Source organism: Balaenoptera physalus (genome assembly GCF_965194825.1).
Source record: "Balaenoptera physalus genome assembly, chromosome: X".
NCBI lineage: Eukaryota > Metazoa > Chordata > Mammalia > Artiodactyla > Balaenopteridae > Balaenoptera > Balaenoptera physalus.
Genome location: NC_138903.1, coordinates 134,246,395 through 134,274,262, shown reverse-complemented (window position 1 = coordinate 134,274,262; position 27,868 = coordinate 134,246,395). Strand labels below are relative to the sequence as shown.

The 27,868-nt window shown below is 36.0% G+C and overlaps 1 protein-coding gene and 1 long non-coding RNA gene across 6 annotated transcripts in view; both read right to left on the bottom strand.

The window, feature by feature from the left end:
• BRCC3 (BRCA1/BRCA2-containing complex subunit 3) overlaps window positions 1-27,868 on the bottom strand; it is a 70,613-nt gene that overhangs the window by 25,398 nt on the left and 17,347 nt on the right. For 3 of the 5 annotated variants that reach the window (XM_082447884.1, XM_082447885.1, XM_082447887.1), the window contains one exon: window positions 748-822. The exons of the other annotated variants lie outside the window; for them this stretch is intronic. In XM_082447884.1, the coding sequence (XP_082304010.1) occupies window positions 748-822 (75 nt within the window). The remainder of the gene's footprint in view (window positions 1-747; window positions 823-27,868) is intronic. 5 annotated transcript variants of the gene reach the window in all.
• Window positions 8,239-27,867, bottom strand: LOC309653309. The gene is made up of 2 exons (XR_014259074.1): window positions 22,568-27,867; window positions 8,239-22,249 (listed from the first exon to the last, which is right to left on the bottom strand). It is a non-coding gene; the product is annotated as an uncharacterized lncRNA (long non-coding RNA).

Below are 27,868 nucleotides of genomic sequence, written 5' to 3'. Positions count from 1 at the left end.
AAAAAAGATAATGGAAATATGATAAAATTCTGACATTTGGGGGATCTGGGTGAAGGGTACACAGGAATCCTTTGTACTATTCTTGCAACTTTTCTGTAAATCTGAAATTATTTCAAAACAGAACGTTGTAAAACATTAAGAGTATTAACTAAAAGAATCAAAACAGTAATAAGGACAATTTCTAAGGCTGAAAAAACAGGTAATGGAAAACTCAATCAGAGTAACAAATGGAAGGAGAGGTAAAAAGAATTAAACAAAGTATGGCACAAAGAAAGCAGAAAAAAAATAATGGCAGGAATACTGCCACATATACCAGCAATGATAATAAAATGAATGCGTTACACTCACCTATTAATAGACAGATGTTCTGATTGTTTAAAACCAAGTAACTCAAGATCTTGCTATATTCTATTTAAAAGAGACATACCTGAAACAAAATAACTGAGGAAGGTTGAGAATAAAGGGATGGAGAAAGTTATAACAGGAAAAGGATACTAACAAGAACTACAACATGCACCAAACAGGGAGTGGCAGAAGTTGCTAGCTGTCCTAATCCAAATGTCCTTGGTAACAATGCCAATTTTTAGCTGACAGAGCTATCTGACAGGCCTCCCTGGAAGCTGAGGTGTGGCCACTTGACTAAATTCTGCCAATGAGATGAAAATTGAATTGTTTTCTGGGGCTTTCTGGGAAGGTCACTTATTAGAAATTGGCAGAGCTGGGACAGGCCCCTTTTTGCCCTCCTACCTTTCCTCTTCCTTCTGGCCCTCAATGGAGATGTGCTGGCTGGAGCTCCAGAAGTCTCGTGGACCATGAGGGGACCTTAGGATGGAAACCATACACCGAGATGGTGAAGCAGAAGATAGGAGCCTGGGTCCCTGATAGTATCGCAGAGCCCTTGAATACCTATCTCCAGACTTCTTCTACCCAAGAAAATATCTTTCTTCTTTAAACTAATTTTATTTATTATTTTTTTCCTAATATATGTAGTTGAACCTAATCCTAACAGGAATAGTAACATTCTTTACAAAGAAAGAATTCAAGGCATGTATAAATATATGCATAAATAAATGGGACAAAGAGGGCTACTTCATATTTTATGAAGGAAAAACATACCAGGACAATATAAAAGTTATGAACCTTTATAACAAATGGGAAACAAATTCCCACTAACAATGGGTATTGTTAGTGCATTCTTTATGCACTAACAATACAGCTTCAAAATATATAAGGCTAACCCTGACTAAAATATAGGAAATAGACAAATTTAGTTATGATGGGAGGTTTATACATATCTCTCTCAATGAGGAAGGATATAAGGATCAGTATAACACAACTTAACAAGCTTATTCTAACAAAGCTATAAGGGACTTTTACTCAAGAGACAATATACATATTTTTCAATTCATATGAAAAAGTTACAAAAATTGACCATGTTTGAAGTCAAGGGTCAGCAACCTTTTTAATGGAAAGGCCAAACAGTATATGTTTTAAGCTGTATGGGCCACAGGGTCTCTGTTACAGCCACTCAGCTTTGCAGTTGTAGCTGGAAAGCAGTCATAGGTAGTATGTAAACAAATGGGTGTGGCTGTGTTCCAGTAAAACTTGATTTCCAAAATAGGCGCCAGGCCCATGTGGCCTACAAGCTGTAGTTTGTGGATCCCTGTTCTAGGTAACAGAGGAAGTATCAAAAAATTTCCATAAAGCTGATATCACACAGGCCACAATTACCATAATGTAGTGTTAAAAATGAACATAATAGCAAAAAATATCCCCCCCAACCTGGCCCAGATCTACACACCTGGACGTTTTTAAATGCATTTCTAAATAACTCGTGAGTTGAAGAGAAAATAAAAACAGAAAACACAAATGAGTTAGAAGTTAAAAAAAACCACTGGAACTACTATACAACAAAACCTATGTAATGGAGCCAAAGTGAGGAGGAAAATATATGGCCTTAAATGTATTTGTTAGAAAGCAAGGGAGACAGAAAGTAAACTTAGTTTTCATCTCAAGAATTTAGAATAAGGATAACAATAAGAAGAACAATGCAGCAATAATAAAACATACAGAAAATACAATTAAGAAATTAATAAAGAGAAAAGCAGACATTTTTTAAAAAGAAAGCAAAGAAATTGAGTTGATCAAGAGAACCTAAAGCTGGTCCTTTGAAAAGACCAACAAAATAGATAAGCCTCTGCAAAGAGAATCAAGAAAAAAGAGAAAAAACAAGCAAATAGCATTAGCAATGGAAAAGGGGACATACTTAAAGAGAGATCACACAATCATCCACTCAAGAAATATTTACTGAATGGCTACTATGTGGCAGGCTGTGACACAGTCCCCACAGTCATAGAGACAACAATCTAGTGGAGAAACCATAAATAATGAATGAAAAATTAAATTACATTAGTGATAAATGCTACAAAGAAAATAAAACATTTAAAAAATAAAACTACATATTTCCTCAAGTCAAAAAAAAATGGAAAACTTATATGAAACGGACAATTTTCTAGGAAATATAAATTACCATAATTGACTCAAGGAGAAGTAGAAAACCTGAAAAAAAAACAGAAACCAAAGAAGAGATTTAAATAGTGAGGAAAGATCTACACCCTCAAAAGGCATGAGGCCAAGATGGTTAAGGAAGAGAAATTCCAGTCTGATATAGCCTGTCCCAGAGCATACAACTACTACAATAATAAAATAAAACATAGCTAAAATATAGCTAAGAGAGGAATTTTCTTAAACAGATAAAGAATATCTGTCAAAAATCTACAATAAACATCACTTATTGGTGAATTATTAAAAACTGTCTCCCTAAAAAAAAAAAAAAAAAAAAAACTGTCTCCCTGAACTTGGGAATAAAAAAGGATGCCTAATATCATCCCTGAAAGTCCTAGCAAATTTATAAGGCAATAAAAGAAAGAAAAGGCATGCAGATTAAAAAGGAAGAAATAAAATTGTGATTATTCACAAATGACCTGACTGTGTTTGTAGAAGATTATAAAAACCCACACACTATTAGAATTAATAAATAAATTAGCAAGGTCACTGGGCACAAGACCAACATAAACAAATCCATTTAATTCATATATACTAGCAAAAAATAGGAAATGAACTTTAAAAAATTATGCCATTTATAATAGCTTTACTGTATTTTTAAAATAAAGATCAAATAGCTAGGAATAAATCCAACAAGAGGTACAAGGTCTCTATACTGAAAATTATAACATATTACTGAGAGAAATTAAAGACCCACATAAAAGGAGGGATATAACATGCTCATGGAACGGAAGACCTCACTTAAAAAATGTCATTTTTCCCTGAATTGAGCTATAGACTTAAAGCAATCCAAATCAAAACCCCAGCAGGTCTTTTTCCTGTGGATATTGAAAAGCCAAATTCTGCAATTTATGTAGAAATGCAAAGGGCTAAGAATAGCTAAGGCAACATTTGAGAACTACACAGCCGGAGGACTCATGTATTGGGTTGGCCAAAAAGTTCCTTCCATTTTTAAAGTTAAACATAAAAGACACATTTTTCATTTTCACCAAGAACTTTATTGAACAACGTATTCACCATTTTGTTCCACTACCTTTTGCCATTTTTCAGGCAACTTCATAACTCCATCTTCCCAAAACTTTTTATCTTTTTGAGTGAAGAACTGTTCCAGGTGCCTTTTACAGTCTTCCAGGGAACTGAAATTTTTTCCATTAAGAGAATTTTTGTAAAGACTGAAACAAATGGAAATCCAAAGGTGCAATGTCTGGTGAATATGGCGGATGAATCAGAACTTCCCAGCCAAGCTGTAATAGTTTTTGCCTGGTCATCAAAGAAACACGTGGTCTTGCATTACCCTGATGGAAGATTATGCATTTTCTGTTTAATAATTCTGGACACTTTTCCTCGAGTGCTGCTTTCAGTGGTCTAATTGGGAGCAGTACTTGTTGGAATTAATCATTTGGTTTTCCAGAAGGAGCTCATAATAGAGGACTCCCTTCCAATCCCACCATATACACAACATCACCTTCTTCAGATGAAGACCGGCCTTTGCTGTGGTTGGTGGTGGTTCATTTCGCTTGCCCCATGATCTTTTCCATTCCACATTGTACAGTATCCACTTTCCATCGCCCATCACAATTTGTTTTAAAAACGGAACGTTTTCATTACGTTGCAGTGGAGAATCGCATGTGGAAATATGGTCAAGGTTTTTTCTGCTAACTTATGTGGAACCCAAACATCAAAGCGATTCACATAACCAAACTGGTGCAAATGATTTGCAACACTTGATTTGGATATTTTGAGTATGTCGGCTATCTACCACATGGGTGTAACGTTGATTGTTCTCAATTAATGTCTCGATTTGATCACCATCAACTTCAACTGGTCTACCCGACCGTGGAGCATCATCCAGCGAGAAATCTCCAGCACGAAACTTCACAAACCACTTTTGACACGTTTGATCAGTCACAGCACCTTCTCCATACACTGCACAAATCTTTTTTTGCATTTCAATTACATTTTTACCTTTCTTGAAATAATAAAGCATAATATGCTGAAAATATTGCTTCTTTCTTCCATCTTCAATATTAAAATGGCTATACAAAAATTCACCAATTTTGATAAATTTTCTTTTAATGCATGCTGATATGACAGCTGTCACAATGCAATCTAACAAAATTGTTTCGAATGAAGTTAAAGACAACTAAACGCTACTAGAGCCATCTTATGGAAAAAACCGAATGAACGTTTTGGCCAACCCAATATTACCACATGTCAAGACCTGTTGTAAAGCTACAGTATCAAGACAGTGTAGTACTGGTACAAGGATAGACAACAAACCAAGGATAGAACAAAGTAAAGAATCCAGAAACATCAACATATAAACAAATGCCTGATTGATGACAAAAAAAAATGGTCTTTTCAATAAATGATTCTGACTCAATGGACATCCATGTGAAAAAGAAAATGAATCTTGACCCCCTGCTTCAGACCATACACAAAAATCAAATCCAGGTGTATTATAGATATAAATGTGAAAGGTAAAACAATGAAACTTTTAGGTAAAAAGTAGAACATCTGAATGAGCTTCGGGTAGGAAAAATTTTCTTAAACAGAACACAAAGAGCTCCAAAATGGGAAAAAAATGGTACATATTAAAATTAAGAACTGGTATCAAATATTTGCAAACCATATATCTAATAAAGAGTTAATATCCAAAATACATAAGGAACTCCTAAACAGAAATAGAGTCACAGATGTAGGAAACAAACGTATGGTTACCAGGGGGGAAAGGTGGGGGGAGGGATAAATTGGGAGATTGGGATTGACATATACACATGATGCCACTTATATGACGAATCTAAAATAGTCAAACTCAAAGAAGCAGACCATACAATAGTGGTTGCCAGTGGATGTGGGGAGGGGAAAGAGGAGTAGTTATTCAATGGGCATACAGTATTGTGCATTTCAAAATTTGCTGAGGGTAGATCTCACATTGTCTTCTTAACACAAAAACAAAATTATATGAAACAAAACAAAAACAACACAAGGAAACTTTGGAGGTGTTGGATATGTCTATTACCTGGATTGTGGTGATGTCAGCCCTATGCCTGATTTATATGTAGGTTCTAGATCCTATGTAACCCAATAAAGGCAGAAGCAAAAATTTAAAAGCAGAGTGCAGATAAAACAAGGATAAGGCTCAGGAATTCAAACAGTGCTTCTAGTGAGGACTTCGGTAATCTTGTCCATGCCTTCTTAAGTTAAATAGATTCGGGATTTGACATTCTTAAAAGGGGACACAGAATGAGCACTGGCCTTGCTCTTGCCCAGCCACGTGGTCTTGGATGAGCCCCTTTATTTCTACAGACTCAAGTTTCTGAAGGACACTCAATGACCTTTTAAAGTACTTTAGGCTCTAATGACTGAGAATTCAATTATTCTTCTCTTTTCTTCCATTCTGATAGCATTCTTCCTTTACAAGATCAGCACCATTTATTGAGAATGCAATGAGAAACACAGTCTAAAACTTGTAGAACACGGAGAATAAGTTTCCAGCTAAAAATAGATTTTTTCAGATCTCTAATCTTCACCATGTTACAAAAATAAATTTGTTCTTCATGCTTAAAATGTTTCCCTTACAGCATTCTGGAGTTCAGAGAAAAGCAGTGCTCTTTACTTCAATTAACAGTAATCACCAATCATCCATAAAGAATAATATCATCAACAAGAACAGATAGTTACCTAGAGGAATTAATAAGCAGTTGTAGACACTTTCAAAAATGAGAACACGAGATGCAGTATCCCACTTTTGCAGTCCCCGCATTTGCTTTTCATCTAGTGAAACAGCTACTGTCTTTTTCTCTTCCTGAAAGAATGGAGACTGAAAAAACAAAGAGGCTTTCACATCCTAATTCTGCTTCTGTTACCTTTTATTTATGTTCGTGCTCTTATCTTGCATGTAATTTTTTTTTCAGCTTTACTGAGGTATAATTGACAAATGAAAATTGTATATAATTAAGGTGTACTTCTTAATGTTTTGATATATATTGTGAAATAATCACCACAATCAAACTAATATATCCATCCCCTCACATAGTTACCATTTTTGGTGGGGAGGGGCACGGTGGTGAGAACACTTAAGATTTACCCTCTTAGCAAATTTCAAGTACACAATACAGTATTGTTAACTACAGTCACACTGTTGTATATTAGATGTCTAGAACTTACTCATCCTGAATAACTGAAACTTTAACCATCATCTCCCCATTTCTCCCTCCCCTCAGCCCCTGGCAACCACCATTCTACTTTCTGGTTCTATGTGTTTGACTATTTTAGATTCCTCATATAAGTGGAATCATGCAGTATTTATCCTTCTGTGACTGGCTTATTTCACTCCAGGTTGACCCATGTTGTTGCAAATGGTAGGATTTCCTTCTTTTGGGGGCTGAATATTCCATTGTGTGTGTATGTTTGTGCGTGTTTGTGTGTGTTTGCACACATCCCTGATGACTGATGATGTTGAGTACCTTTTCATATACCTGTTGGCCATTTGTATGTTTTTTTTTTGAGAAATGTCTATTCAGTTCCTTTGTCCACTTCTTAATAGAGTTATTTGGGTTTTTTGTTACTGAGTTCCTTGTATATTTTAGATATTCACTCCTTATCAGATACACAGTTTGCAAATATTTTCTCCCATTCCATAGGCTGCCTTTTTACTCTGTTGATGTTTCCTTTGCTGTGCAGAAGCTTTTTATTTTTTTATTTTTTATTTATTTTTGGCTGTGTTGGGTCTTCCTTGCTGCACACAGGCTTTCGCTAGTTGCAGCGAGCAGGGGCTACTCTTCGTTGCGGAGCATGGGCTTCTTATTGCGGTGGCTTCTCTTGTTGCAGAGTACAGGCTCTAGGTGCGCGGGCTTCAGTAGTTGTGGCACATGGGCTCCAGAGCGCAGGCTCAGTAGTTGTGGTGCACGGGCCTAGTTGCTCCACGGCATGTGGGATCTTCCCAGACCAGGGCTCGAACCCGTGTCCCCTGAATTGGCAGGCGGATTCTTAACCACTGTGCCACAAGGGAAGTCCCAGAGCTTTTTAGTTTGATGCAATCCCACTTGTCTATTTTTGCTTTTCTTGCCATATCAAATAAAAATTCATTGCCAAAACCAGTGCCAAAAAGCTTTTTCCCTATGTTGTCTTCTAGGAGTTTTATGGTTTTAGATCTTACATTTAAGTCTTTAATCCATTTTGAGTTGACTTTTTGTATACGGTGTGAGTAAAGGGTCCAATTTCATTTTTCTTGAAGTGGATACAAAGTCTCCCCAAAATCATTTCTTGGTTTTATTGTGTATTCTTGGCAGTCTTGTTGAAGATCAGTTGACCATAGGTGTATGGGTTCATTTCTGGGTTCTCTATTCTGTTCCATTGATCTATGTGTCTGTTTTTTGTGCCAATACCATGATGTTTTGAATACTGTAGCTTTGTAATATCATTTGAAATCAGGAAATGTGATGCCTCCATCTTCATTCTTCTTCCTCAGGATTGCTTTGGCTATTTGGGGTCTTTTGTGATCCCATATGAATTTTAGGAGTTTTTCTTATTTCTGTAAAAAATAATGCCATTGACATTTTGATAGGGAATGCATTGACTCTTTAGATCACTTTAGGTAGAATGGACATTTTAACAATATTAATTCTTGTAATCCGTGAACACAAGATGTCTTTCCATTTATCTGTGTCCTCTTTAATTTCATTCATGAATGTTTTTATAATTTTCAGTGGGTATATATGTCTTTGACTTTAGTTTATTCATAAGTATTTTATTATTTTTGTTGCTATTGTGAACAGGATTGCTTTCTTAATTTCCTTTTTGGATAGTTCATTGTTTGTGTATAGAAACAAGACTAATTTTTGTACGTTGATTTTGTATTCTTCAACTTCACTGAATTTATTAGTTCTAACAGCTTTTTTGTTGAGTCTTTAGGGTTATCTGCACATATTATCATGTCATCTGCAAGCAGAGATAAATTTACTTCTGATTTGGATGCCTTTTATTTCTTTTACTTGACTAACTGCTCTGGCTAAGACTTCCAGTATTATGTTGAATAGAAGTGGAAAGAGTGGGTATCTTTGCCTTGTACTGGATCTTGGAGGGAAAGCTTTCATTTTTCCCCCCACTGATTATGATGTTAGCGTGGACTTTTCATATATGGCCTTTATTGCATTGAGGTAAGTTCCTCCTATACCTATTTTGTTGAGAGTTTTTACAGTGCTTTTTCTGCATCAACTGAGATGATCATGTGGTTTTTATCTTTCATTCTATTAATGTGGTGTATCATATCGATTGATTTGCATATGTTGAAACATCCTTATATCCCAGGGATAAATCCCAATTGTTCATGGTGTATAATCCTTTCAATGTGCTGTTGAATTCAGTTTGCTAGTATTTTATTAAAGATTTTTGCATTTCTGTTCATTAGGGATATTGGCCTGTAGTATTCTTTTCTTGTGGTATCTTCGTCAGGCTTTCATATCAGAGTGATGCTGGCCTCATAAAATGAGTTTGGAAGTGTTCCCTCTTCTGTGTTTTGGAAGGGCCTAAGAAGGATTGGTATTAATTTTTCTCTGAGTCGTAGAATTCATCCATGCAGCCATCTGGTCCTGGACTTTTCCTCCTAGTCGATCTTGCATATGTCGCCCTTCATGTAATTTATAGTTTATGCCAGTAGTTACTTCCCTCCTGGATATATCACAAAGATGAATGGGTATTGTTTTTAAAGTTATTTTTCATTATTATCTTTCTGCATGGTGGGAGGTTGGCCTTATCTGTAAATACACAACACCTATAAGCTTTGGAAATGTTGTTGCATTTAGGGAAGGGAGGATTTTGCGCAATTGGAATATTTTTTAATTATCTAATGCCTCGCAACATCCGTAAGATACTGGAAACATTCCACTTTTATCCCTTTTGAAAAAGACAGGAGTACAAACTTCAAAAAGAATGTTTATTAATACAAGGTGTATAATTGATTATATGTATGTTATTGCACTAATCCCCCAAAGTATAACCCGTCATTATAAGAAATTAAATGTTAAAGTAACTCCCTCACAGTATTGTGTGACTTTCAGCTGTTCTCAACTGAAAAAAAAAAATTAGCCAAATGCTCATTTACTCTTTCAATTATCTATTCATTCATTCAATTAATGTTTATTCTGTGCCTATGTTATATTTTCTGTTTCTGTCCAGGCTGCCCCTTTCATGAATTCCTAGGTCCCTTAAATTTCCTACCACAATGTTTATTCTTTGTACTTTCTGGTTGAATCTTGCATTACAGTCTTTACTACTCAATACATTTGAGATTCTCTTATGAATACGGACTGCGGCTTTTACTTCTTTGAGTTCTCTCTACCACTTCCTGTATGAAAGATACTGCTCTCAATATCCTTTAAGTATCTTTCTTAGTAAACAGAAGCTAATTTTTAGCTAGTACGTTCCTGTAAGCTAAAATATTTCTTAGTATCTCTTGCAGCTAGTTGTTACCATATAATTGCTAGCCAATAAGACATTTATGAAAAGGTTATATGTACAACCAGGGAGATTCCTTAAAAGGAAGGTTTTGGGTTTTTTTAACTTCTTTCCATTTGCTGTTTAGAATATCACTGTATGTCTGAAATTTTAACATCTATCTTGGACTATTTGGAGACCCTGTAAATGGAGCAATAAGATATAAGATACCTATTTCCCTAATAACAGCCATTTACTGTCTACCCGTTTACTTTTTTTCCATGATGGAGAATTAAACTTTAACTTTGCTGAAGGCATTATTTTTAGAGTTTTTGCTTGGTTCTCAACCGAATGTAATTTTAACTAATACAACCTAATAAATTGTTATGCACATGTTATGGACCTAAATAAAAACATCCTGATTATTTGACTTTAATTTTCGGGCTATGAACATAGGGTTTAATCCAAGGACTATATCCATGTATAATACGGATGCTATTCATATAATAATAAAATGCTAGAACTAAAAAAAAATATGAAAAGGTTTTCAACTTTATTAGTGGCCAACAAAATGGAAATTAAAGCCACAATGCAATACTACTACACACTTGCCAGAATGGCAAAAATGAACAAGACAGACATTATTAAGTATTGGCAAGGATGTGGAGTTAGAGGCAGTAAAGACATTTTAGGAAAATTGTTGGCATTATCTATTAAAGCTGAACATATATACATATGTATTCCACTCCCACGTATGTATCCAACAAATGTACATATGTTCACAACAACAAGAATATTCATAGCAGCGCAATTTGTAAAAGACTTTTAAAAACTGAAATTATCTCTTAATAGTAGAATGAATAAACAAACTGTGGTATATTCAGACAATGGAACACTATACAGCAATGAGAATTTCTAAACTATTGCTTCATGTAACCACACGGATGAACCTCACAAACATAATACTGATTGAAAAAAACTAGACCCAAAAGAGTACATACTGTATGGCTCCATTTATATATGGTTCAAAAATAGGTGAAAGTAACCTATTGTGCTAGACATCAAGATAGTGGCAAATCAGGATTCCAACCAAAGCATCTGGCTACAGAGCCATGTTCTTAATTATTATGCTATATTGTCTTTCCAAAAAAGAGAAAAAAATCCAACTCATTTTATAACTTAATAAAATAATCCTGATACCAAAACTAGACAAGAGGAGCCCAAGACAAGAAGAACACTTTAGACTAATCTCACTTATGAACATAGATGTAACAATCTTAAGCCAAATATTAGCAACTAGAATCTACTTTGTATTAAAAGAACAATAATACATCATGGCAAAGTAGGGTTTATCTGAGGAATGAAACATCAGTTCACTGTTTTAAAAGCTTTCAATGTTGGAAACTTTTAAAACAATGAAACAACCACATTGTCATCTCAGGAAATGACAAACAGGCATTTGATAAAACTTGAGACATTCATGATTAAAAATTCTCAGTAAACTAGAATTAGAAAGAAACTTCCTTAACTTAATAAAGGAATAGAGGGTGTCTACCACAAAATCATAACACACTCATATTAATGATGGACAAAAGTATTCCCATTAGAGTCAGAAAGAATGATATTTGCCACCCAACTCTGCTATTCAACTTTTATAGGTCCATACCAATGAAATAAGAATGCTCCTGAAAAAAAGGATACACACACACACAAATATTGCAAAGAGTCAAACCTGTCATTATTTGCAGATGATATGATCATCTACTTAGAAAAAACCAACATAACCCACTGACTCTACTATTACTATTAAGAGTGTTCAGCACTATGAACAGAAGAACAAAAACTATGAATCTAATGAGAAATACTATAGTAAACATCTGTTGGTTTTGCTGCCATGTATTCTGTCCTCCTTCTGGAAATAGTACCTCTGAAAGTAGGATTACCAAACCCCTTTCTCCCTCGAGGTGAGGCACTGACCTCGGATTCACTTTCTAGTTTGGTTGCCCTGGAAACCTGATGAAGGAGGATGGCCAGCTGTGGGATGGGCGGGCCTGCTTCCGGCAGCTGTCCCGGGAGGTATCCTGCGCCTGGTCTGGGAGGGCTGCGACTGCACATCAACACCTGCTGGGAGTCACAGCTCAGGGTCCCTGAGTGCAGTGGGCCTATCGTTCCTGGGCCCTGACCCTGGCTGGGACCGAGGCTACACACAGGGAACAAAGACAGAGTGGTCCCTAATTTGGGACATGGGGCTTCTAAGCCATAGTGGCTCCTGTTCTCCCCCATCACCCCCCCCATATGCTCTCATTTCTTCACACCTGAGCTGTTAATGGGGGCAGAAACGAGCCCTAGACAGCTGAGAATGCTTGCTGATGCCGGCCTGCTGGCAGGCTGGGTTTCTTATTCTGCAGTCTGCAAAGTTGAATATATACGGGTGCCAGGATGGCCTATTTGGGTTTTGTGAGTGTGAACCATCTAGCTGAACCTGCTGATTGAACAGAGTGGATGTGGCAATATGCCAGTTTTTATTGTGAAGAAAATGTCAATATATTTCTGAAAAAGATAAAACGACATGAATGAAGGGAGGGACATACACCAAGTTCATGGATGGAAAAGACCCAATGCTGTACAGGTGTAAGTTCCTCCCTAAATTAGTCTATAAATTCAAAGCAATCCTAATACACAATTGCTGACTACGAGATACTTTTGAGGAAGTAGAATGGCCTGTGTGGAGAGTAAGTGCCCTACCAAGTCCAAATCCTGGAATAGGTTGCATTTACTGAGTCTTCCCATTTGCCATACATTATCCTAAGTGCTTTATTTCCATTAATTCATCTTACCCTCACAATAACTCTAAGAGATGAGCAGTGAATTAATATCTCCATTTTACATATAAGGAAACTGACGTAGAGAGAGCTTGAGTCATTTGCCCAAAGTCACATACCTAGTTAAAGGTAGTCTCAGGACTCAAACCAGGCTATCTGGCTCAAGGCCCCATGCTCTCAGGCTCTGTACACACTGCCTTTCTGTTTCCATGCTAAAAAGCCCTAGTAACTAAAGTATGGTATTGGCAAAGGAACAAACAGATCAAGGGAATGAAGGAGAAACCAGAAATGGGCTCATGTATATATAAAGAAACTTAATATATGATCAAAGTGGCCTTTCAAACCAATGGGTGTGCAGGCAACTGCTCAAAAAGTGGTGCAGGGACAACTAGTGATCCAGTTGGGATAAAATGAAGTTAAACTCCAACTGCAAGGAGTTAACATCATAAGTTCCAGATGACCTAAGGTTCTAAATGCAAAAACCAAAATTATAAAAGAAGAAAGTACATAAAACTATTACTTATGGTCTTGAGGAAAAGAAAGGTCTTTGAAAGAAGAAAGACAAAGGCATAAAATGAAAGATAACATTGATTCATTGTTTTAAAGCTTTTGTCTGACATATGACACAATAAACTAAGTCAGCCTGGGACTAAATATTTGCAACATACCAGACAAAAGATGAAATTTCCAGAACATACAAAGAAATTATGCAAATCAGCAGGAAAAAAAGACAAATAACTCTATAGAAAATAAAGCAAAGAATATGAATGGGCAATTCAGGACTGACAAACATGAGGAGATGGGCACCCTCACTAAAACCACTTTACTGGCTGGCATACTGTTGTTCATCTGTCAGATTGGTAAAAATTAATGTTTGACATTGAAAATGGCCCTGTACACCAACTCTGTGACTTCGAGCAAGCCTCTTAACCTCTGAGCTCGCTTCCACATTAGTAAAAGGGTTGTTAGGAAAATTAAATGAGAGGATGCACATCAAGTACCTGACAGTTTCCACTAGCATGACTTTTATCAGATGTCTTCCCAGGTTTTTCTCCTTCAATTTGTTGATGTAAAGAATTATATTACATTCTGAATTACATTTAAACTTCCTGAAGCTGAATGAACTTTATATTTCTGGATTAAACTGAACTTGTTCATTGTATATTATCCTCTAATACAGTTATATTTGATTTGTTGATATTTTAAATTTTTGTCTCTATAGGTGAGATTGGTCAATAGTTTTCTTATTCTTTGCTATCTCTATCCAGGTTTTGGTGTTAAAATTATTTTAGCTATTTAAAAAATTGAGGAGCTTTTAACCTTTTTGTATGGTCTGGAAAAATGTATAAATTGAATTAGAACCACCCATCCTTCAAAGGTTAGAATTCAGCTGTAAAGCCATGTAAACTCACTATCTTTTAAAATCATAGATCCTTAATCACCATTTTCAGTCTCTGCTTTGATAATTGCACTGAATAAGTTTTCTATTTCTTAATTTTGACATATCTTCCTAAGAAATCAACCATTTCCTTTAGATTCTCAAATTATTTGTTACAGAGGTCATGTACTAATGACTTATAACTTAATTTTTTTTTTTACTTTTGTCATACAAACTGACTTATGGAGTACAGTTCAATGGATTTTACATGTACAGATTCCTGTAACTACTTTAATGAGGATACATAATTTTCCATCACCCACCCTAAAAATCTCCCTCATGCTGTCCCTTTATACTCACACCCTTCCCCTCATCCATAAGCCCTAGCAACCACTGACCTGATCTCTATTCCTATAATTTTGTCTTTCTGAGACTATCATATAAATGCAGTCATACAACATATAGCCTTTTGAGACTGACTTCTTTCACTCAGACTCTGAAATCAAAAGTTCATTCCTTTTTATTGCTGAGTAGTTCTCCAATGTATGGCTGTCTTAGAGTTTGGTAATCAATTCACTTATTGAAGGAATCTGGGTTGTTTCCACTTTGTGGCAATTATGAATATATATATGTGTGTGTGTGTATATATATATATATATATATACACATACATACATATATATACATATATATATATATATATATATATATATATATATATATATATATATACACATATACAAACAGGGTTAGTGTGAAATTTGTGTTCAATTCTCTATGGAGTAAGACTGCTGGATCACATATTAAGTGTATGTTTAACTTTATACAAAACTGTCAAATAATTTTCTAAAGTGACTGTACCATTGTGCATTTCCACCAGCATCATGAGAGTTCCAGTCTTCATCCCTGCCAGCATTTGGTACTGTTAGTATGCTTTATTTTAGTGACTCTAATAGGTTTGCAGGGGTATCTCACTGCAGTTTCAATTTTCACTTCCCTAGTAGCTAGTGATATTCAGCATCTTTTTATGTGCTTATTTGCCATTCTTACATACTTGTTGGTGAAGCATCTGCTCATGTCTTTTGCCCATTTTTTAACTGGGTTGTATACTTTTTTTATTGTTGAGTTTTGAGAGTTCTTTGTATATTATAGATACAAGTCTATTGTCAGACGTGATTTGAAATATTTTCACTCACACTGTAGCTAGTCTTTTCATTTTCTTAAGTTTCTTTCACTCAGTAAAGTTTTTAATTTTGATGAAGTCTTGTTCATCAAATGTCTTTTATGGAAAATGCTTTTTAAAATTTTTATTGGAGTATAGTTGATTTACAATGTTGTATTAGTTTCTGCTGTACAATAAAGTGAGTCAGTTATACACATACATATATCCATTCTTTTTTAGATTCTTTTCCCATATAGGTCATTACAGACTATTGAGTAGAGGTCCCTGTGCTATACAGTAGGTCCTTATTAGTTATCTATTTTATATATATATATTAGTCTGTATATGTCAATCCCAATCTCCCAATTTATCCCTCCCATCCCCCTTTCCCCCCTGGTAACCATGTTTGTTTTCTATGTCTGTGACTCTATTTGTGTCTTGTAAATAAGTTACTGGAAAAATGCTTTTGGTTCCAAGAATAAGAACTTGTTGGCAAGCCCAATATCATACAGATTTTCTACCTTTTCCTCTAAAACTTTCACACTCCTATTTCTATTTGGACCTTTTAATTTTTTTTGGTATGATGTTTAGATTGACGTTTATTTTGTATATGGTAGTCTAACTGTTAGACTATTCCTCCAAATTTTATTCTTCCTTTTCAAAATTGTTTAAGGTATTCAAGTTCCTTTGCCTTTTCATATAAATTTTAGAATCAGTTTGGCTGTATCTACAAAAAAGTCTTGCTGAAATTTTGACTGCTGTTGCTCTAAACCCATAGATTAATTTGAGGAGAACTGAAATTTTTACTATGTTGAGTCTTCCAATCCATAAACATGGTATGTCTTTCCATTTAATTAGGTTTTCTTTGATTTCTTTCATCAATGTTCTGTGGTTTTCAGCATATATATTTGATAGATTTTGATAAATTTACACCTGTTTCATTTTTTGTAGTACTGTGTTAAAATTTTGTTTCCAATTTTCTATTGCTGGCATATAGAAATATTGCTTTTTTTAAACATGTTTATTGGAGTATAATTGCTTTACAATGTTGTGTTAGTTTCTGCTGTATAACAAAGTGAATCAGTTATACATATACATATATCCCCATATCCCCTCCCTCTTGCATTTCCCTCCCAACTTCCCTATCCCACCCCTGTACGTGGTCACAAAGGACCGAGCTGATCTCCCTGTGCTATGCGGCTGCTTCCCACTAGCTATCTATTTTACATTTGGTAGTATATATAAGTCCATGCCACTCTCTCACTTTGTCCCAGCTTACCCTTCCCTCTCCCCATGTCCTCAAGTCCATTCTCTACATCTGCATCTTTATTCCTGTCCTGCCCCTAGGTTCTTCAGAACCTTTTTTTTGCTTTTTAGATTGCATATATATGTGTTAGCATACGGTATTTGTTTTTTTTTCTGACTTACTTCACTCTGTATGACAGACTCTAGGTCCATCCACCTCACTACAAATAACTCAATTTCGTTTCTTTTTATGGCTGAGTAATATTCCATCATATATATGTGCCACATCTTCTTTATCCATTCATCTGTCGATGGACACTTAGGTTGCTTCCATGTCCCGGCTATTGTGAATAGAGCTGCAATGAACCTTGTGGTACATGACTCTTTTTGAATTATGGTTTTCTCAGGGTATATGCCCAGTAGTAGGATTGCTGGGTCGTATGGTAATTCTATTTTTAGTTTTTTAAGGAACCTCCATACTGTTCTCCATCAAGACAGTATGGTACTGGCACAAAGACAGAAATATAGATCAATGGAACAGGATAGAAAGCCCAGAGATAAACCCATGCACATATGGTCACCTTATCTTTGATAAAGGAGGCAAGAATATACAGTGGAGAAAAGACAGCCTCTTCCATAAGTGGTGCTGGGAAAACTGGACAGATACATGTAAAAGAATGAAATTAGAGCACTCCCTAACACCATACACAAAAATAAACTAAAAATGGATTAAAGACCTAAATGTAAGGCCAGACACTATCAAACTCTTAGCAGAAAAAAACATAGGCAGAACACTCTATGACATAAATCACAGCAAGATTCTTTTTGACCCACCTCCTAGAGAAATGGAAATAAAAACAAAAATAAACAAATGGGACCTAATGAAACTTAAAAGCTTTTGCACAGCAAAAGAAACCATAAACAAGACAAAAAGACAACCCTCAGAATGGGAGAAAATATTTGCAAGCGAAGCAACTGACAAAGGATTAATCTCCAAAATTTACAAGCAGCTCATGCAGCTCAGTATCAAAAAAACAAACAACCCAATCCAAAAATGGGCAGAAGACCCAAATAGACATTTCTCCAAAGAAGATATACAGCTTGCCAACAAACACATGAAAGGACGCTCAACATCACTAATCATTAGAGAAATGCAAATCAATACTACAATAAGGTATCATCTCACACGGGTCAGAATGGCCATCATCAAAAAATCTACAAGCAAGAAATATTGCTTTTGTGTGTTGACATTGCATCCTGTGACATCACTTAACTCACTTATATAGTTCTAGGAATTTCTTTATAGATTCCTTGGGATTTTCTGTGCAGATAACCATGTCTTATGCAAATGGGGATTAATTTTTTTCCAGTCTATATGTCTTTTATTTCTTGCTTTATTGAACTAAGACTTCCAGCACAAAGTTAGAAGTGGGGAGAGGGGACTTTTCAGCACCAAGCTCTACTTCTAAGGACTTCTTTTTGAGGTAGAATTCAGAGAACGTAAAATTCACCACTTTAACCATTTTAAAGTGTGTGATTCAGGGACTTGTACATTCACAATGTTGTGCAACCATTACTGTTACCTAATACTGTAATATTTTCGTCACCCCCAAAAGAAAGCCCATACCTATTAAGCAGTCACTCCCTGTTACGGTCTGAATTGTGTCCCCCCCAAATTCATATGTTGAAACCCTAAGCCCCAGTACCTCAGAATGTGACTGTATTTGGAGACAGGGCCTTTGAAGAGGTGGTTAAAGTAAAATGAGGCTGTTAAGGTTGGATGCAAATCCAATTTGACTGGTGCCCTTAGAAGAAGGAGAAATTTGGACATGCAAAATGACCCCAGGGATGCACATGTACAGAGGAAAGTCCACGTGAGGGCACAGTGAGAAGGCAGCCATCTGCAAGCCAGGAAGAGGTCTCAGAAGAAACCAAATCTGCCGGCACCTTGATCTTGGACTTACTGCATCCAGAACTGTGAGAAGATAAATTTCTGTTGTTTAAGCCACTCGGTGGTATTTTTTATGGCAGCCCTAGCAAACTAATATACTCCCAGTTTACCTCTCTCCTCTAATTTTTGTCTCTACAGACTTGCCTATCCTGGACATTTCATACCACATGTGGCCTTTTGCATCAGGCTTCTTTCACTTAGCATGTATTCAGGATTACAGCATTTATCAGTACTTCATTTCCCTTTATGACAGAAAATTCCATTGTATGGCTACATACACTACATCTTGTTTATCCACTTATCAGCTGATGGACATTTGGGTTGGTTCTGCTCTTTGTCTATTTATGGACAATGCTGCTATGAATATTCAAGTACACGTTTTTGTTTGAACACCTGTTTTCAACTGTCTCTGCTACATACCTAGGAGTGGAATTGCTAGGTCATATGGTAATTCAATGTATACATTTTTGAGGAATCACCAAACTTTTTCACAGCATCTGAACAATTCTAGATTCCCCCCTACAATGGGTCAAGGTTCCTTTTCTCCACATCCTCAGCAACACATTATTTTTCTTTAAAAAAAAATTATAGCCATCCTAGTTGGTGAGAAACAGTATCTCATTACGGTTTTTATTTGCATTTCCCTAAAGACTACTGATGTTGGGCAGCTGTTTTTGTGTTTATTGGCCATTTGTATATCTTCCTTGGAGAAATGTCTACTCAAGTCTTTTGCACATTTTTTAAAATTGAGGTGAAATTCACATAAAATAAAATTAACCATTTTAACTAGGGAACAATTCAGTAGAATTTAGTACATTTACAATGTTGTAGGACCACAACCCCTATCTAGTTCTAAAACACTTTCATCACCCCAAAGTTAAACCCCGTATCAATTAAAGCAGCTGCTCCCCATCCTTCCCTCCGGCCAAACCATGCCAACCACCAATCTGCTTTCTGTCTCTATTCTGGATACTTCATATAAATGAAATCATACACTATGTGACCTGTTGTTTTGTTTGGCTTCTTTTACTTAGCATAATGTTTTCAAAATTCCTCCACATTGTAGTATGTTTCAGTACCTCATTCGTTTTTTATGAGTGATAGTCCGTTTCAATGGATATACTAAATTTTGTTTATCCATTCATCAGTTAATGGACATTTGGGTTGTTTCCAACTCTTGGCTACTGTGAACAGTGCTGCTATGAATATTCATGTACAAGTGTTTGAGTACCTGTTTTCAATTCTTTTTGGTATATACCTAGGAATAGAGTTGCTAGGTCATATGAATTCTCATATGAAGAACCTCCCCCCCAAAAACTGTTTTCCACAGCAGCCTCACCATTTTACATTCCCCACCAACAATGTCTGTAGGTTCCAATTTCTCCACATCTTTGTCAACACTTGTTATTCTCCATTTTTAAAATTATGGTCAACTCAGTGAATATAAGATGGTATCTCGTTATAGTTTTGATTTGCATTTTCCAAATGACTAATGATGTTGAGCATCTTTTCGTGTGCTTGTTGGCCTTTTGTACATCTTCTTTGGAGAAATGTCTATTCAAGTCCTGTGCCCATTTTTAAATTGAGTTGTCATTTAGTTGCTGAGCTGCAAGAGATCCTTATATATTCTGGATACTAGACCCATTCAGATATTAAGATTTGCACATATTTTCTCCTATTCTGTAGGTTGTCCTTGCACTTTCTTGATAATGTCTTTTGATGCAGAAAAGATTTTAATGGTTTTTTTAAATAAATTTATATATTTTTGGCTGTGTTGGGTCTTTGTTGCTGTGCACGGGCTTTCTCTAGTTGCAGCGAGCGGGGGCTACTCTTCCTTGTGGTGTGCGGGCTTCTCATTGCGGTGGCTTCTCTTGTGGCAGAGCATGAGCTCTAGGCACATGGGCTTCAGTAGCTGTGGCTCGTGGGCTCAGTAGTTGTGGCTCGCAGGCTCTAGAGCACAGGCTCAGTGGTTGTGGCTCATGGGCTTAGTTGCTCCGCAGCATGTGGGATCTTCCTGGACCAGGGCTCGAATCCGTGTCCCCACATTAGCAGGCGAATTCTTAACCACTGAGCCCCCAGGGAAGCCCAAAAGATTTTAGTTTTTATGAAATCCAATTTATCTGTTTTCTTTTGTTATTCATGCTTTTGGTGTCAATATCTAAGATTCCATTACCAAATCCAACATCATGAAGATTTACCCCTATGTTTTCTTATAAGCATTTTATAGTTTTAGCTCTTCTATTTAGGTCATTGATCTATTTTGAGTTAATTTTTATATATAGTGCATGTGGATAACCAGTTGTCTCAGCACCACTTGTTGAACAGACTCTTCTTTCCTCATTGAATGACATCAGCACCCTTGTTGAAAATCAGTTGGCCATAGATATGCAGGTTTATTTGTGGACTCTCAATTTTATTCCATTGGTCTCTGTGTCTCTGCTTATGCCAGGTCCACAAAGTTTTGGTTAGTGAAGGTTTGTAGTAAGTTCTGAAATCTGGAAGTATGATTCCTCCAACTTTATTCTTCTTTCTTGATATTATTTTCACTATTCAGGGCACCTTGCAATTCCTTATGAATTTTAGGATCATCTTTTCCATTTTTGTAAAAAGGGCCATTGGAATTTTAATACAGATTTTATTGACTCTTTGGGAAGTACTGTCATCTTAACAATATTGGGTCTTCCAATCCATGAACAAGGGATATCTTTTGACTTATTTAGGTGTTTTTTCTGTCACCAATGTATTCTAGTTTTAACTTTACAAGTCTTTCCCATTCTTGGTTAAATTTTTTCCTAGGTATTTTATTATTTTGTATGCTGTCATAATTGGATTTTTAAATTTTATTTTTTACATTGTTCATTGCTGGTGTGTAGAAATACACACTGATTTTGTGCACTGATTTTGAACACTGAAACCTTGCTGAACTCATTTATCAACTCTGGTAGCTTTGGGGGGTTTCTTTCAGATTGTCTATATATAGGACCACATGATCTGCAAATACATAGTTTTACTTCTTACTTTCCAATTTGGATGCCTTTTATTTCTTTTTCTGCCTAATTGTTTTGGCTAGAACTACCAGTAAAATATTAAATAACAGTGGTGAAAGTGGGCATCCTTGTCTTGTTCCTCATCTTATGGGAGAAAACTTTTCACCATTGAGTAAAACGTTAGCTGTGGGTTTTCATAAAAGCCCAAAAATGTTGAGGAATGTTCCCTAGATTCCTAGTTTTCTGAGTGTTTTTATTATGAAAGGATGTTGAAATTTTGCTTTTTGTGCATCAGTCGTGGGTTTTTTCCTTCATTCTATTAATGTGGAGTATTAATCAATTGATTTTCTTATGTTGAACCTCACTTCTATGCCAGGGATAAATCCCACTTGATCATAGTGTATAATCCTTTTAATGTGCTATTGGATTCAGTATGGTAGGATTTTGTTGAGGAGTTTTGCATCTGTATTCATAGTGAATATCACTTTGTAATTTTTTTTTTTTTGGTGATATCTTTGTCTGGCTTTGGTATCAGGGTAATACTGGCCTCAAAGATGAGTTAGAAGTGCTCCATTCTCTTCTATTTTTGGAGAGTTTGAGGATTAGTGTTAATCCTTCTTTAAATGTGTGGCAGAATTAACCAGTGTAGTCATCTGGTCTTGGAGTTTTCTTTGTTGAGGTGTTTTTGAATACTGATTCAACCTATTTAATTTTTTTTTAAAGATTTATTTATTGATTGATTGATTGATTGATTGCTATGTTGGGTCTTTGTTTCCGCGCTAGGGCTTTCTCTAGTTGTGGCAAGCGGGGACCACTCTTCATCGCGGTGCGCGGGCCTCTCACTATCACGGCCTCTCTTGTTGCGGAGCACAGGCTCCAGACGCGCAGGCTCAGCAGCTGTGGCTCACGGGCCCAGTTGCTCCGCGGCATGTGGGATCTTCCCAGACCAGGGCTCGAACCCGTGTCCCCTGCATTGGCAGGCAGATTCTCAACCACTGCGCCACCAGGGAAGCCCCCAACCTATTTAATTTTTATAGGTCTGTTCAGGTTTTCTATTTCTTTTTGAGCCAGTTTTGGCAATTTGTGTGTTTCTAGGAATTTGTCCACTTCATTTAGGTTATCTAACAATTGTTTGGTTTTACCTTATAATCATTTTTTATTTCTGTAAAGTTGGTAGTAACGTCCCTACTTTTAATTCAGATTTTAGTTATTTGGTTCTTCTCTCATCTTTTTGTCAGTCTAGCTAAAGATATGTCAATTTTGTTGATCTTTTCAAAGAACTAACTTTTGGTTTCTTTGATTCTATTGTTTCTGTATTCCCTATTTTGTTTGTCTTCACTCTATTATTTCCTTCCTTCTAACTGCTTTGAATTTAGTTTGCATTTTTTTCTAGTTCCTTAAAGTGTAGAGTTAGAAATACCTTAAATACTGATTTGAGGGATTTCTTTTTTAAAGTAGGCATGTATAGCTATAAATTCCCCTCTGAGCACTGCTTTTGCTGCATCCCATAAATCTTGGTATGTTGTGTTTTCATTGTCATTAGTCTCAAAGTATTTTCTAATTTATCTTGTGATTTCTTCTTTCTCTTAAACATTGGTTGTTTAAGAGCGTGTTTTTAAATTTCCACATATTTGTGAATTTTCCAGATTTCTTTCTGTAACTGATTTCAGATTCCATTCCATTTTTGCAGAAGATGCTTTGTATCATTCCAGTCTTCAAAAATTTATTGAGACCTGTTTTGTGAACTAACATGTGGTTTATCCTGGAGAATGTTTTATGTGCACTTGGGAAGGAAGTGTATTCAGCTGTTGTTGGGTGGAGAATTCTGTATGTGTCTATTAGGTATAGTTTGCTTATAGTGTTGTTCAAGTCTTCTGTTTCGTTATTTTTTTTCTAATTTTTCTATCCTTTAAGGAAAGTGGGGTGCTGAAGTCTCCCACTAGTACTGTTGAACTGTCTACCTCTCCCTTCAGTTCTGTCAATTTTTGTGTGATATATTTCGGGGTCCTTTTGTTAGGTGCATATATGTTTATAATTGTTATGTCTTATATCATTTTTTGTTCCTCAATTCTTCCTTACCGCCTTTTGTATTAGAAAGACATTTTCTAGTACACTGTTTTGCTTCCTTCCTTCCTTTCTCTCTCTCTACTATATATCTCTATTTTCTTAATGGTTTCCCTGGAAATTACAATTAACACTTTAGTTCAAATTAATACTAACTTAGTTTTAATCAAATACACAATGTTCCTGTATAGCTCTATTCCCATACTTTTGTGTTACTATTACAAATTACATCCTTATACAATATGTGTCTATCAACTTAGATTTGTAACTGTTGCTTTATGTAGTTGTCTTTTGAATCACATGGCGGAAAAAGGGAGTTACAAACTGAAAATACATTAATACTGACTTTTGTATTTAACTATATAGTTACCTTTCTGGTGTTATTTCTTTGTGTGGATTTAAGTTATTGTCTAGTGTCCTTTCATTTCAGCCTGAAGGACTCCCTGTAGCATTTCTCATAGGGCAGGTCTACTAGTGACAAAACTCTCTCAGTTTTTGTTTACCTGGGAATGTCTTAATATCTCTTTCATTCATAAAGGATAGTTTTGCCAGATACAGAATTCTTGCTTGGTAGTTGTTTTCTTGTTGTTGCTGCTGTTGTTGTTGTTGGGTTTGTTTGTTTTCCTAAATCAGTATTTGAATATGTCAGCCCGCTGCCTTTTGGCCTCCCTGGTTTCTGATGAGAACCTGCCCCTCAATCTTACTGAGAATCCCTTGTATGTAATGAGTCACTTCTCTCTTATTGCATTCAAGATTGTCTTTGCCTTCTGACACTGATTATATCTCAGTGTGGATCTTCTTGAGTTTATCCTGCTTGGAGTTGAGATTCTTGGATGTATATAGGTCATGCCTGTCACAAATTTGGGATGTTTTTGACCATTATTTCTTTGTATACATTTTCTGCCCCTTTCTCTATCTCATCCTCTACTGGGACTCCTATTATGAGTACACTTAGAGTGTTTTAAGATGTCCCACAGGTCTCAGGCTCTTTATTTTTCTTCATTCTTTCTTTCTTTCTGCTCCTCAGACTGGGTAATGTCAATTCACCTATCTTGAAGTTTGGTGATTCTTTCTTTTGTCTTCTCAATCCTGCTATTGAACCTATCTAGTGAATTTTTCACTTCCCTTATTGTACTTCTCAGTTCTAGAATTCCTATTTGGTTCCTTTTTATAATTTCTCTCTTTATTGATATTTTCTATTAGATATTCTCTATCATTCTCATGGTTTTCTTTAGTTCTTTGTATATCATTTCCTTTAGCTTTTTGAGAATATTTTAAATAGTTGATTGACAGTCTTTGTCTAGCAAGCCCAACATCTTGGCTTCCTCCAGGAATGTTTTTATTAATTTCTTTTTCCTGCTTTCAGCCCATAATTTGTTTCTGTGAATGCCTTTTTTGTTGTTGTTGAAAACTGGACATTTCGAATATTATAACTATGGAAATCGTATTCTACCCCCTCCCCCGGGTTTATTGTTGCTGCTTGTTTTTGTTTTTTTAATTAATTAATTAATTAATTTATTTATTTATTTATTTATTTATTTATTTATGGCTGTGTTGGGTCTTCGTTTCTGTGCGAGGGCTTTCTCTAGTTGTGGCAAGCAGGGGCCACTCTTCATCGCGGTGCGCGGGCCTCTCACTATCACGGCCTCTCTTGTTGCGGAGCGCAGGCTCAGTAATTGTGGCTCACGGGCCCAGCTGCTCTGCGGCATGTGGGATCTTCCTAGACCAGGGCTCGAACTCGTGTCCCCTGCATTAGCAGGCAGATTCTCAACCACTGCACCACCAGGGAAGCCCGTTGCTGCTTGTTTTATCTGATTTTGTTTGTCTGTTTAGTGACTTTCCTGAACTAATTTTTTATAGTCTATATTCTTTGTTATATGTGGCCACTGAGGTCTTTGTCCTGTTAGCTTAGTAGCCATCTAGTCACTTGACAGAGATTTACTTAAATGCTGAGATTCTGGTGTTTTTTTTTTCTGGATTTAGTAGTTGCCGGGTTGCTATAAAATATTGATTAGTTTCTAGAGTTCCAATAAAGGTGATTCTGACAGTTTTTGCCAGATTATTCACTGCTTTTGTGGAGGACTTTTGAAGTTTCCTACCCTGCCATTTTTTGTTGATGTCACTCTCTCTAGTCACTTTTTCAGTTTTAATGTTCTGAGGGGGAAAATGTCAATTTAGAATTCTTTATCCATTAGGGTTATTAATGAAGAATAAAAACATTTTCAGGCAAGCACAGATGCAGAAGGTTTAGCTCAAATGCACACCTTTCTTAGGAAGTTACTAGAGGGCCTTTAACAGCAAAATGACAGAGTGAACCAAGAAAAATGACATGAAATCCAGACAACAATGGATCCAACCCAGGAGAATAATGAAGGAAAGCCCCAGGACATCAGCTGAGACCTGATTAGCATAGGAAGATGGAGGGCTTTAGGGAGCGATCCTAGGAATTTGGAACTCAGGGAGGTGATAAAGTCAGAGAAATAAGGGAGAAAAAGCCATTCAAAACCCCATGAAAAAGCAAAAAGCTATACAGGAAAGGAAATGGAATCATAGTATACTACTTTATAGTGCTTGGTTGTACATGGAATAATATTTATATAATCATAACAATATAAACATTTTGTTTTCTATTCTTAGAATCAACTAGTACACAAAGCACAGAAAACACAATTGTGATTACAACATAGAACACAGATTTTTGCAACTGTGAAAATATAAAGGTTTATGGTAAAACTGCAAGTAACACTAGGGAGCCAAGAGATATTGTCTATTGTCTGTTGTTGATAGGATAAATAAAGGGGCAAACTTTATTTAAGATTAGAAAAGTAACAACAGAAGAACAAAAAGTAGTAATATAACTACATTGGGCAGAATGGAGATGGGGCAGTGTGAGCTAAATCCTCATTTGTGAGACCAAGATAACATAATAAGAAGAATAATTAATATCTAAAATTAGTAAATCAAGAAAGAGTATCAAAAGTATATTATTTAGGGATATCAAAGTAAACAACAGAAGAACTAAAAACAAAATTGGGAGAAAGAAGTGGTTCCCCCTGAGGAGTGACAGTATTTCTCATAAATTCTGTGCCATCTGATATTTTTATGCACGTGCACCTATTACTTTGATGAAAAATTTAAAAATTAACACTTGTGTATGGTTCAACATTCCAAAGCTATGTAAAGGTACAATTAAGTCTCCACACCTCCTTCCTACTTCCTCTCTGCTGAGGTGACTGATGTTTCCTTCCAGATATTCTGTGTATTTCCAAGCAAGTACACTGGTGTGTCATGCGTATATTTCTCTTCCATATCCTTATATGAATGGTAGCATTCTATACAGACTGTTCTTGTACCTTGCCTTTTTCACTTAACAGTGTATCTTGGAGATATTTATGTATCACTACTGAGCGTCCTTTTTTTTTTTTTGGTCGCACCACGCGGCATGTGGGATCTTAGTTCCCCGACCAGGGATTGAACCTGGGCCCGTTGCAGTGGAAGCACAGAGTCTTAACCACTGGACTGCCAGAGAATTCCCCTCATACTTTTAATAGCTGAATATTATTCCATTATTTAGATGCATCATAATTTATTTAATCAGTTCTGTACTGACAGACATCTGTTATTTTCCCCAATTCTTTGCTATTTCAAACAATGCTATCATAATAAATTGACAAATATTATAAGAAAAAAATTTAAGGCATTCTTTGTTTCTGTCTCCCAATTAGATAATGAACTTGGCTTTCATCTCTGCCTCCTTGGTGCCTACCATGGTGCCTGGCATATAGTAGTTACTGTATTTGCTAATTTAGGTTGAATTGAATTTAAATGAGGAAACTAAGCTATGCAAACATTTAAATGAGATACTGTAATTCTAAAATCAAGTTTATGGCACAACAAAGACAAGAGCTTATACAAATCTATAAGACTCCGCACACTCAGTCTTTGTTTTACAATTCATCAGAGAAAGGGAAAGTAACAGTGCAACTCAGTTTAGAATAATGCAGGAAAGGAAATGTGGGACAGGGCTGTGGTGATGTAACTGCAATGAACAGACTCCTTGCTTATATGATTCTAGCTTTCTAGATCCCCGATATCCAAGATGCTAAAGAGATTCTAATTCCTCACAGAGATGTTCACGTGTGTAAGTAGACTATAGAATTCTTAGTGTCTTACTAACGAGAGAAATAAAATGAAATAAAACAATCAATTCCCTGGACTGGAGATTAACCCACCAATACATACATATATCTCTGTCAT